This window comes from Mastomys coucha, chromosome X (assembly GCF_008632895.1).
Source record: "Mastomys coucha isolate ucsf_1 chromosome X, UCSF_Mcou_1, whole genome shotgun sequence".
In the NCBI taxonomy this organism is placed as follows: Eukaryota; Metazoa; Chordata; class Mammalia; order Rodentia; family Muridae; genus Mastomys; species Mastomys coucha.
In genome coordinates, this window is record NC_045030.1 from 157,624,562 (window position 1) to 157,636,730 (window position 12,169).

The 12,169-nt window shown below is 39.1% G+C and overlaps 1 protein-coding gene across 1 annotated transcript in view; it reads left to right on the forward strand.

Moving 5' to 3' along the window:
- Positions 1-5,150: 5,150 nt before the first annotated feature.
- Ace2 (angiotensin I converting enzyme 2) overlaps positions 5,151-12,169 on the forward strand; it is a 51,426-nt gene continuing 44,407 nt past the window's right edge. Inside the window, exons 1-2 of the mRNA XM_031370882.1 lie at positions 5,151-5,376; positions 6,371-6,662. Of these exons, the coding sequence (XP_031226742.1) occupies positions 6,474-6,662 (189 nt within the window). The 5' untranslated portion in view covers positions 5,151-5,376; positions 6,371-6,473. The remainder of the gene's footprint in view (positions 5,377-6,370; positions 6,663-12,169) is intronic.

The following is a 12,169-nucleotide window of genomic DNA, read 5'->3' on the forward strand; positions in this document are numbered from 1 at the left end:
CAGATGACTCCTCTAGAGATGGTTGTTTCAGTAGCTTTTTTTCATTTTTGTCCTTTTGTTGGTTTGTTTTTTGAGACAAGGTTTCTCTGTGTAACTTTGGCTGTCCTGTAAACCAGGCTGGTCTTGAACTCAGAGATCCACCTGCCTCTGTCTCCCGAGGACTGAGACTAAAGGTGGACACCACCACATCTGGATCTTATTTGTGCATCTTATTTCTCTTCAGTCTCGACTAAGTAATAATTTTCAGTACATTGGGATCACATGGTCTTAATTGTCAAAATATGTTTAATTTACCATCTTTAGTTGGCAACTATCAGATTTAAATTCCTATCCCTGAACTCTCTGCCAAACTTCATATTTGCCTTCTCAGCATCTTCACTTGGGTTTCCAACTGATCTTACAAGCTCTACCAGACTCTTAATCATCCCTCCAAACCTGTTTACTAGCAATCTTCTCCTTCTAAATTGACTTCAACTTTGACCTTTTTATTTGTTTAGCTTCCAAAGACTCGAATGATCCTTCAACTTTTGAGACTCCTTTAAAAAAAAATTATATAAAGTGCATTCAGAATCTAACCATGCTTTGCCAAAACTGCCACCACCAAGCCCCTATTAGACCTTCCTTGGATGAAGGCTGTCCTTACTGACTTCTGCATATAGTCTTGCCTTATGGAGAGTGTACTCTTGGAGTAGCAACTAAAGTGGTTTCTCTCAAATATAAACAAGATCATGTCACATTTCTATTTTACCATTGTCACGAGTCCTGTTTCACGTAGGATAAAGCCTCAATATTTTAGAAAGCTCTAACTTGTAGAAACGTAGACTTGTTAAGATCCTAGACATAAATTGATATTAGTGGTTCCCCTGTTCCAGTGCTGTCTGATATTTTATAGTTTATATGTGAAAATATATCAGTGTTACTGTGTCAAGTAAGACAGAATCATAAATATTAGGAACTCATAATTGGTATAACTTCCCAGGAACACACAGAGTATTCCTACACATTTGATTTTTGTTGAAAGGTTTTGTCAAGTTGGTTAATGGAGATTATCTGTAGGAAGAATGGTCTACTGTGAAATTGAATATGGAAAAAGGAGAGAGTGGGCAGAAACCAACTTGCCCTTTTTCTAAAGAATGTATGAATTTACTCTATGTGATTAATGTGTAGCCAAAAACAATTGTACTAAGCATGAATTCCTGGTCATGTAAACTTTAAAATCTCTCTCTCTCTCTCTCTCTCTCTCTCTCTCTCTCTCTCTCTCTCTCTCTCTCTCTCTCTCTCTCTCTCTCTCTCTCTCTTTCTCTCTGTTTTGTATTCCTAATATCATACTTTTTTGTTTCTGTCAGAAGCATCAGTCAATCCATTTTAAGATAAAGTGTTATTAGAAATATTCTTTTTTTAAAAAAGAGTTTATTTGTTTTATGTATATGAGTACACTGTAGCTATCTTTAGACACACCAGAAGAGGGCATCAGATCTCATTATAGATGGTTTCGAGCCACCATGTGGTTGCTGGGAATTGAACTCATGACCTCAGGAAGAAGAGTCAGTGTTCTTAACTGCTGAACCATCTCTCCAGAAATATTCTTTTTTAAAAACTGTTTCCACTAGAAAGCTAAGCAGGGACGGGCCTGGTTAGTACTTGGATGGGAGACCACCTGGGAATACCGGGTGCTGTAGGCTTTTTTTTTTTTTTTTTTTATTAATGTTTACAGCATGGGGAAGTAGAAGATGGTTTTGCTCTAGCTGTTTGGCAATCTTACTGCTTGTGACTCAGTTGGAAGGATGTACAATGTTGATCAGTAAGGGAAACCTGGATCTCAAAGTCTATGTACTTTGTTCTAGAAGATTGATGACCCACCTGCAGGTATGAACTTATGCAAAGAGAGATTCCTGACAGAACCTCATGATTATGCAGTTTCCACTGAGGTCTTAGCAAAGAGCAGATCTGAAGCAGGGAGTCTTGCAGTGGGTGAGGCTACTAAGAGCTGATACTCCAAGAAGCCATGTGAACTCGGAGTGTGCAGAGACAGCAGAATTATTAGCAATAAAACTACTTAGTGTCATTTACTGTAGAGCCCTCCAGTCTACAGTATGGACTAGCCAGTAAATAGTATTCAGGAAAGAAAGAAAACAACAACAAAATAATATAACACAAAGCAATACCCAAGTAAATCAGAATCAGTATGGAATCTGCCCTACGGCACTTTCTACTTCAAATAGGTGTAAAGCATAAAATTGTTGTAGTCAAAACATTGCATTTCTGCTTTGCTTGTGTGGGCCTGTTTATTATGGGAACGTGCCAGACTGATGAGGACTTACTAGATACTTGAAGTTAGTAGGTGACTGAAGCTACAATGTAACAGAGAGTAGGCATCCATCTCTTAACAGCCTGAAATCCACTCCTGTCAGTCGTGGGAATTTAGATCAGTCATGAGATCACTAGGAACTTGTTTCCTTAATTGTAACAGGGTCTCTCGATTCCCATTTATCAATGTTATGGTGAAGAGTTGTGCACAGCCTAGTGCAAAGCAAGTGTAGCCACAAAGATAGTACCTGGAAATATCAGGAAGGGACAATTATGTTTATGATTTTTCCCTTCTTCCTTTAAGACAGCACTATACTTCTTTCTGAATGGAGGAAGTATTATACCTGAGCCTGATTATTAGGCTATCAGAGCACCTGGCATGTTTTTCATGGCTAGGCTCAATCAGACCTTCTCTCTTTGAATTCTTTCACAAATAAACCTGTTTCTTCCACAGGTGTTTTTCCCCTCCTATTTTAGCATAGACCAGTTTAAAAAAAATAAACAAATCATGATCCTACAGTCCAAATGGACCCTGGAATCAAGCCCGTAGCCAAGCAAAGATGCAATGAATGTCCCTGAAAGAATTGTCTGACAGACAGGTTGCTTAAATATCTCAGTATGGAAGGTTGTAAATTATTACACTGCCACTTTCATTATGAGTAGCTTTTATTACTACTCATGTATGAATTCATAAAATGCACCATCTCCACGAGATCAGTAGCTTAGCAGTCAAGAAGTTATGTACAAAGTACTAGTATATCAAAGGTCACACACATAGCTCAGTCTCCTTAGTATGTTGGCTAAGCAGCAGCCAGAGTCTGTAAAGAGTTCTGTCATATAACTTCTCTACTTGAAGGCTTCCATTGTCCATCCTGCCTAAGGGTGAAAAATTAAAGGTAGCATTTTCTTTTAAGGCCCTCCTGGTGTGAGACAAAGCTTTCTTCTCAGCTTCATAGCTAGTCACGTAGGCCTCTGATGTTTTTGAGATCTGCCTACATGCTTTGTGTGTGGCTACCACCTTTATTTGGAAAAGTCTTCTCCCAGATGGCTTTCACATGGCATTTTAGACTTCTCAGATGACACCTTTTCAAAATGACCTCCCCCTTTTAACAGAAAACCTCTCTCCCTACTTCATCATTCTCTTCCTTCCTTTCTTCTATTTTCTGATTAATATAAGCCATAGTATTTATCACAGAGTATTCAATTGTGCTCTATACCCAAATATCATATAATACAACACTTATGGGAATCTTTGCTGCCTTACGTGTTAGTGCTTGTATATAATGTCTAAAGTACTATAGAGCCCACAGTAGGCAGTCAATAAATACTTGCTGAATCAAGATTCTTGTTGGTCGTGACGTTAGGCAACTGCCCAATCCTGTACTATGTCCTTGTTTCAGGCACATTCAATTTTAGTCACATATATCCCTTTATTGAGATGAAAGCTATGTCTTTGGAATTTTTTCTTATATGAGAAATGGATTTTATGCTTTCATTAGAGGGCTAGTTAGGGAGGCAGCACCCGATTTTCTAGAAAATCTCTTATGGACCAGATAGACATTTTCCAAGTGCATACTAGTCACATAATAACAATTTTATTTTGCAGTTTTGTTAAGCATTAAGGTCAAACTTTCTGCTTTTTATCAAACACACCCCAACTCCAATGTTTTTCAAAGTTAGAATAGCTTTCTTGCCTGTCTCGTCATCTCATCCTTTTCTCTGGCTCTCTTTCCTTAAAGATGGTATGTTCCTTGAGGCCAGTTGTTTTCCTGGGTCACATGCTCTCCATATCTAGAGGGTCCTTTCTATTCTCAGAATGGGCTCAAAGATAATACTTCTAGGGAACAGAGTATCATTATCTTCTCAATGAAGAGTGAACGAAAATCCCAGCAGTTCAGTGAGTACTTGCTGTTGGCCATCGCAGGCTAGTATCGAAGTATCCACCATTTCCCTTGCTGCTCCGAGTTTCTAGGCTTCGGCCATTTTCCTGCCTCATCTCTATTTTAGTCTTCTTGTCTATCTACTTTTAGCTTGGATTTTGTATCTTGCTTTCTACATTTTCTGTCTCAGTAAACTGAATTTGAACTGCTCTATTTTCCATCCTAACCCCAAGCAGTTCATTCAGGAGGTATTCTGAGCTACTAGAGCTATTAGAGGTTTCTTTCAGCTTTTTCTCATGCAATGTTCGTGTTCAGGGACTCACATGCTGCGCCTCATTGTGTCGTCCACTTTTTTCCCCCGTTAAGCTTGTGAGAAGCAAGAGACTGCAGATTCCTGTGCGTGAAAAAGCATCACTGCTACATCTGCACCAACTCTTCTCTCCTGCCATTTTTTTAATTATTGAAAAATTCCTTCTGCTTTATCTTGATTCCCATTTGATATTGTAGAACCAAATCCATCATCTTCATTAAAGAAGTAAGTCTTCTCCTTTAGCTATGTATGGCTCCAATCCTGCTCTTATACTCCTGTAACATAAATACAACTTAGTTCAGAGCCTGTACTCTAGAGCTAGACAGTCTGGATCCAGGGCCTGCTTCTACTCCTTATTAGCATAGTGAGGTTTAGCTACTTAAGCTCAGTTTCACACTCCATAAAATGGTGATGTAAATATTTGCCCACAGGTATGTTGTGATGCTTAAATAAAATGTTACAACACAAAGCACTTTGAGCAATTACTGCTTTTTCTTATTCTACAATTATCTGCCCAGGTTTAGAATAAAGCAAAGTAGTGGAATTATTTTCCAGGCTTGGTTATTAGCATTTCACTTCTGAACCTGGAAGACTTGTTTTTCTGGATGGAGAAATGTTTGCTCTGTGTGAAGGTTTCATAATCATAATCAAGCAGGCCTATGAGCCCTGCCATTTAAAGTGGCTCCTCTCTTACACTCTGGGAATGAGGACATGGAGCCAGCTGCTGAACTTCACCACGATAACCATTAAAATCTCTTTGGAGTTCATATTTCACGATCCCATGCCTATGGATGCCAAGGACTTGACAAGGATTCGCTTTGGATTTCGTAATGCGGAGTCATTATTACTTCCTTGAGTTCTCAGCTAAGTTATAAGCAGGTAAGTGAAAAGGAAAGAGGCACCTGATGAAGTCAGCCATAGAACTAGAGTTTAACATGCCTCCTGAGAAATAGAAAATGACAGCTTGAAACTTTATCAAAACCACATAGGGAGCATCAAATTCCCTATAGAGTGGAGAATAGTCTTATAATTTCTTATATGGGCAGAGAAATGAATCTATTTTTTAATTTTTAGAGACAGGGTTTCTTTGTATAGTTCTAGCTGTCCTCGACTGGTAGACCAGGCTGTCCTCAAACTCAGAGATCTGCCTTCCTTTGTCTCCTGAGTGCTGGGATTAAAGGCGTGTACCACCACTGACCTGCCCCATTCTCTCTATTAATTTTAAGTGAATGCTTACAAAAACTCCCTTCCTTGGTCAGCAGCTCCCTTTACAAATAAGCAGTTTTGCCTTTGCTTTCATAGGATTCCTAAAAAGGAAAATAATCAGCCAGGTGTTTGTTGTGCACACCTTTAATCCTAGTACCCACAGAGGCAGAGGCAAGCAGATCTCTGCGTTTGAGGCTAGCCTGGTCTACAGAGGGAGTTCCAGGACAGCCAAGGCTACAGAGAGAAACTGTCTAAAAACACCAAGAAAGAGAGAAAGGGGAGAGGGAGAGGATGGATATTTTATTGATAGAATTGTCAGAAAACGTTATAAGCTCCAATATGTGTCTCACGATTTCTAGTTCTAACCCTTTTCTTTGTTACTGTAAAATCATAGTACATTCCCCTCCCGCTCCCAGTGTATCTTTAACAGCTTTTAAGGAACATATTAACTAAATGTCCAAGTTTTGATTTGGCCATAAAATGTTAGCAAAGCTAAGGTTTTCTAGGATTAATGAAAAACATGTCTTTATTTAGTTTACTTTAAAAAATTATTCTAAAATATCTGTTTACATATCTGTCCTCTCCAGGATTAACTTCATATTGGTCCAGCAGCTTGTTTACTGTTCTCTTCTGTTTCTTCTTTTGCTTTTTTTTCTTCCCTTCTCAGTGCCCAACCCAAGTTCAAAGGCTGATGAGAGAGAAAAACTCATGAAGAGATTTTACTCTAGGGAAAGTTGCTCAGTGGATGGGATCTTGGCGCACGGGGAAAGATGTCAAGCTCCTCCTGGCTCCTTCTCAGCCTTGTTGCTGCTGTTACTACTGCTCAGTCCCTCACTGAGGAAAATGCCAAGACATTTTTAAACAAGTTTAACCAGGAAGCTGAAGACCTGTCTTATCAAAGTTCACTTGCTTCTTGGAATTATAATACTAACATTACCGAGGAGAATGCCCAAAAGATGGTAAGTTCTTGAAGGTACCTGGGGTGGGGGTATTGATTGCTTCTTAAAGATTAGAATTGCTGGCTATAAAACTGGATAAGGAAATCATAGAGATCTTTAAAGTGTGAGGATGAATGACTGCTTCTGTAGCTCTGATCCTAGTCTCTCAGATGACTAAATTCAATTGACCTTAGAGTTCATCTGGAAAATTGTTATGAATGAATTCTTTGCCAAGATTCCAGAGATAAGTGAAAATGTTTAATAAAGTTGCCATCATGATTCTCATTATATTTGGTATGTAAAATATTCATGGAAATGTTTTAAGTCATTATTGAGTCAATAATTTTCTTTAGCTTATAATTCCAACAGGTCTATCCGAGAACTACAAATGATATATTAGCTGAAAAATGCAAATGGGGTTTACTGAAGGCAGCAGCTTAGTAATTAAGGTAACCATGGCTTAGGTGAAACTGGACCTGGGAATTCCTTCTTTCATTGTCACGGAGCGCTGAGGAATTTCCAAAGGTCACAGAAGAAAAGCTATAATTAAACTAGTCCCCAAAAAAATCTCAGCCTACTCTGGGAAAGCAGCATATTTTGTTTGACAAGTGCAAGGACTTAGAACTTTTTTTTCTCTCACAGATTCTGAAGTGCCTTTTAAGTATAATTAAGTGGTAGAAAATTGAGCAACTATTTAAGAAAAGACTTTCATGTCTTTTTCTTCCAACAATGTTTTCCTTCAAAAATGTATCTTGGAAACTTCCTTTTTTTAAAATGATCAGGGTCCCGTGTGTGTTTAAATTATTGCCATTCATAGAGCACAGTGAGTCTCAGGATGCCTCTCTCCTTTGAAATCCTATGGAAACTTCCTTTCTTTCAAATGATCAGGGTGCTGTCCGTGTGTTTAAATTATTGCCATTCATAGAGCACAGTGAGTCTGAGGATGCCTGCCTCCTTTGAAATCCTATGCCCTCTCCCATTTTTCTAAAGTTTAGAAATGTAGTTTTTGACAATGGAGATCTTGACAATGTAGTTGCCAAATGAGTTGATTTTATCTGCTCTCACAGTTTGGTTTTACCCATGTTGGTTTCAGTGTAACATTTTTTCCTCAGTTTTTATTTGATTTCTGTTGGAGGTCACCGACATGTACTGTAGATTTTCTCAGTTGAATGGTTCATGGTGAGACTACTATCATACTTGAAAGCCAGTTAGCTTGGAGCTTAACTACTGACATCCAAATCCTGGCTGTACCACTTTTTAGCTAGGTAAACTTGAATTCATTAAGTGAACAGTCTGGGTTTTAGTTACTTTTAGTTTTAAGATTTTTTTGTTATTTTAAAAATTATATGTATATGTGTGTGTTCATGTGTGTGTGCATCCGCATATAAGTATAGATGCCCCAAGGAGGTCAGAGATATTGAAACTCCCAGAAGTGGCTATTGTGTGCCACCAGACCTAGATGCTGGGAACTTGCAACCTCTGCAAGGGAAGTACACATCCTTAACCATTAAGCTATCTTTCCATCCCAGTCTTAGCTTAAAAATAGCACTCACATATGCTTCATTGGGTATACAAAGATACCAGAAGAATGTGTGATGCTTGTGGACTTAAGAGAAAGTGAAGATATCATTGTTATTAGTGTTAGAAGGAGTTCAGGTTTTTTAAAAGGTACATAATAGTTCTTTAAAGGACCTACATATGCAGACGTCCTATTATAGAATGAGATGTAATGCTGTTTGCTAAAACCATCTCTGAGATTATTATGGTGTTGCGGTTTGGCTTAGTGCAAAGAAAAAAAAGAATATTATCATTTTTAATATACAGATTGATTAGAGCAAAAACTAGAAATGGAAGAGTATGAATGATCAGATGTTTTAAAAGGGAGAAAAGCCTTTTAAAGGGAAAAAAGAACATATAAGTGAAAGAAAAATGACAAGGGACTCCAAAGCCCCTTTACCACAGAGTGGTGAATGGTGCACCAAAGCGCTCAGGTGAACTGGTGTGGGTTTGCCTGAAGAGGGAGGCATTTGTGGGGGGAAGGAAATGATCCCTCTTCCCGTTCTCTCCTAGTTTTATGTGTTGAGATTTTCTTATATACTAGGCAGTGGACAGGCACTAGAGAAGGTTACTGAGATATGCTGTAAGGGCAATGAGTTGACACAGAATGTGACCATCACATAGTAAGTACGAAGTTGGGGCAAACAATCTGGGTTCAGACCCTCCTTTGAATGTTAGAAGCTGGAGGTCTTCTGACATAGATGTTTTTGTCTCATACTATATCCTGATTGCAGTTTGTTCTCCACTTCTCCCAGTTCCTCCCCATTCCCTATCTCATCCAGATCCACCCCCTTTCTGTCTCTCATTAGAAAACAAACAGACTTCTAAAAGATACTAATAAAGCGGAATGTAATAAGATAGAACAAAAACTAACATATCAGATTAGTACAAAACAAACAAAAGAAAGAGCCCAAGAAAAAGGACAAAAGCCAGATATAGCCACAAAGAGCCATTCATTCACATGCTCCGCAATCTCACAAAAACACTAACCTGGAAGCTGTTATTCGCAAAGGGCCTGGGGGGGGGGCGATGCATATGAAATAAAAAACAAAATGAAATTAAAATACAAACAAACAAGCAAGACAAAACAAAAAAAGGAAATGCCCCGACTCTACATTTTGAGATAAAAACCCTGCAAAGATGCTGCTGAGGTTTTTTTTCTTCTTGGCCATCTGTTACTGAACATGCAGCCTGCCCTTAAGAGTAGTTAATTTCCTCAGTGTGACTCCCTTGGAGGAAATTAAATTTTCAGTTGCAAGGAGTTATCAATTGGAGATAACTGCTAGGTTGGGGATGGGGGCATGTGTCCACTTCTTTCGGCTCTAGGACTCTCTGGTGCAGACCTGTGCAGGCCTTGTGCGTGCTGCCTCAGTCTTTGTGAGTTCACATGAGCTTTGATCGTGTTGATTCATTGGGTCTTGTTTCCTTGGTGTCCTCCATCCCCTCTGGCTCTTGCACTCTTTCTGCTTCTTCTTCCCCAGGCTTCCCTGGGCTCTGAGGGAGGGGTTTGATGGAGATAGCTCAATTAGGGCTGAGTGTTCCAAGGTTTCTCACTCTCTGCATAATGTCTGGATGTGGGTCTCTGTATTTGTTCCCATCTGCTTCAGCAAGTGTGAGCTTGGCTTTTAACTTCCTTCAGACCCATTTAACTCAGATGTAAACTGAATAAAATTATGATCACAGTATTAATAATATAGTATGTACTGTAAGGGAATTCTGGATTTAGAAAATATACAGTGTGTGTGTGTGTGTGTGTGTGTGTGTGTGTGTGTGTGTGTGTAATTGGATACTGTACCTGCCATTAGTTTGACCTTCATCAAGAATTTATTCAATGGGTTTGCATTTTGAAAAGTCCATCTGTCTCACTGGTGTCTTGAGTGTGCAGTTTTCATTTTTAGACTTTTTGGTGTGTGGTACAGGGACATAACCCAGAAATTTGAGAATGCCAGGTAAGTGCTCAGCATTGAGCTACATGCTGAGCCCAGGTGGTTTTGAATAAAGATTTCCCTGGAAAGATCAGATTCGAAGGGAAGCTCTCAGGGTCTTCTGATATTCACAGAACAGCTGCTGGGAAGTAGGTTTCTGGGAAAAAGCCATCGTGTTCCTTCCTTTGCCTGTCTCTTGGCCTTGTCAGTGGAGAATTCAGGGTCAAGAATTAAGAAATAGCAACCTTTGTCTGTATATTTTCACAATAAGCCTTTACTGGGCAAAGGGGAGAATGTGTCCCCATAAATTTGCATTATAGTGACCTTACTCAGTTTTATTATGGATCAACACTTGTTCTTAGATATGCACTGACTTGCAGAAGTAGACTGTGAGTTTGCTTGAATGAGATTATCTGAGGATCTAGCTTATCTTTTGGGGAGTTAATGGAAAATGAACTTCTTGAACAGATAAAAGAAATAGTTCTGGAATTCCCGGAGTTTAATATGTGTTCAGCAGTAACTGGCCCTTAACTGAAAACAAGTAAAAGTCTTGCAATTACCACCGATGCATTTAAGGTCATTAGGTTTTTCTGATCTTAGTTTCATGATGCATTTATTGCTTCAGGGAGGTTATACAAGTTCTGATAAAAGTTCTCCCATAAAACAAATGTTTATAAAATGCCCAGAGAAAGTTTCTAGAAGATCACTAGCACATAGGCAAGTATTTGATAAGACTAATCCTAACTGTGACAAAAACATTTACCACCAAAAGTTGTCATATATTATGGAAAGACATAAATTGGAATTAGTCTGGAAAATACAAATTGTGTATAAGTTAGCTGTTCTAGGGAGCATCTGAGCCCTAAGAAATAGTTTCTGATAAGAGGAGAACCTAGAAGTCAGTTTGGCTTGTCTCCTGAAGAGATTAACTAAATACTATTATGTGATGACATTGATTACCACTGGATGATAAAGAGAGAACATTATTCTAAGCCTTTAAAAACATAATGCTGGAGTAAAGATGTAAAGAATAAAAGGAGAAAAAAAAACAACCAGAAATGGATTCTTGCTTTATTTTTTCCCCCAACAAATAGTCAGAATGAGTTAAGGCAGTCAGAGAGGGTTGGGAAAAGTGGGACCTAGAACAAGAAAGGAGAGGATGTTGACAGTTGAGTTGGCGCAGTCTTTTTCCACCTGAAAGGCAATACAGCAGAAAGCACAACAGAGATAAATTCAGAGTAAATAGAGGGAAGCACTCTTTGCACCACAGGTGGTGAAGCTGATAAGACCTGTAAAACTTTAATCTAAAAAATGTGAGACATTGACAACTCCAAGTAGGCTTTCAAAGCATTTAAACAAACACGTGGCTTGCAGCTCTGCCGTGAGTTAAGGAAGTATGGTCAATTGCACTGATGGACTGGAGTCTTCATTCTTTCCTAGAATGATATCTAAGGTCATGTCACCATGCAGTGCCATCCCAGTGCAGGTTCTGGGAGTGTGTCCTTCATTATTTGTCCTGATTTCTGTGAAGCAAGGCTGATGAAAACTGGATTAGTAGGCTTGAACAATGGGGCTCATCCTTCACACCTATGGGTTCGCCAAGAGAACCTGCTCAGACTAGCCAACTGTAAGTGAGCGAGCTTGAGAGAGACTTGGAGTAGTTGCCCAAGCAGAAACCAGCTTCCAGAGTTGCATGCAAATGCATCCAAGATCAACAGAGGTGTCTGCCAACTCCAAGTTATTTTAGGCACATAAACAATAAACACTCATGCTATTGACGCTTTTTGTTGTTTCTTAGATAGTATTATTATTGTATTAAATAATTGATACAGAACAGGAAATTAGACTGTATGACTTTTCTGTGTTCATGCCCTATCATGGTGACATTACTGAGGGCAACCTGCTATTTTAGTATTGTCTCCTGAGGTAACTTTCAGGATGTCGGGGTTGCCAGCTTGTAGATCTGGCGTGTACAGTGTTACTATACACATGCTGCCAGAACAATCAGACCCCTCCATGTGCAGTCCTTGGTTGGTGGTTGAGACC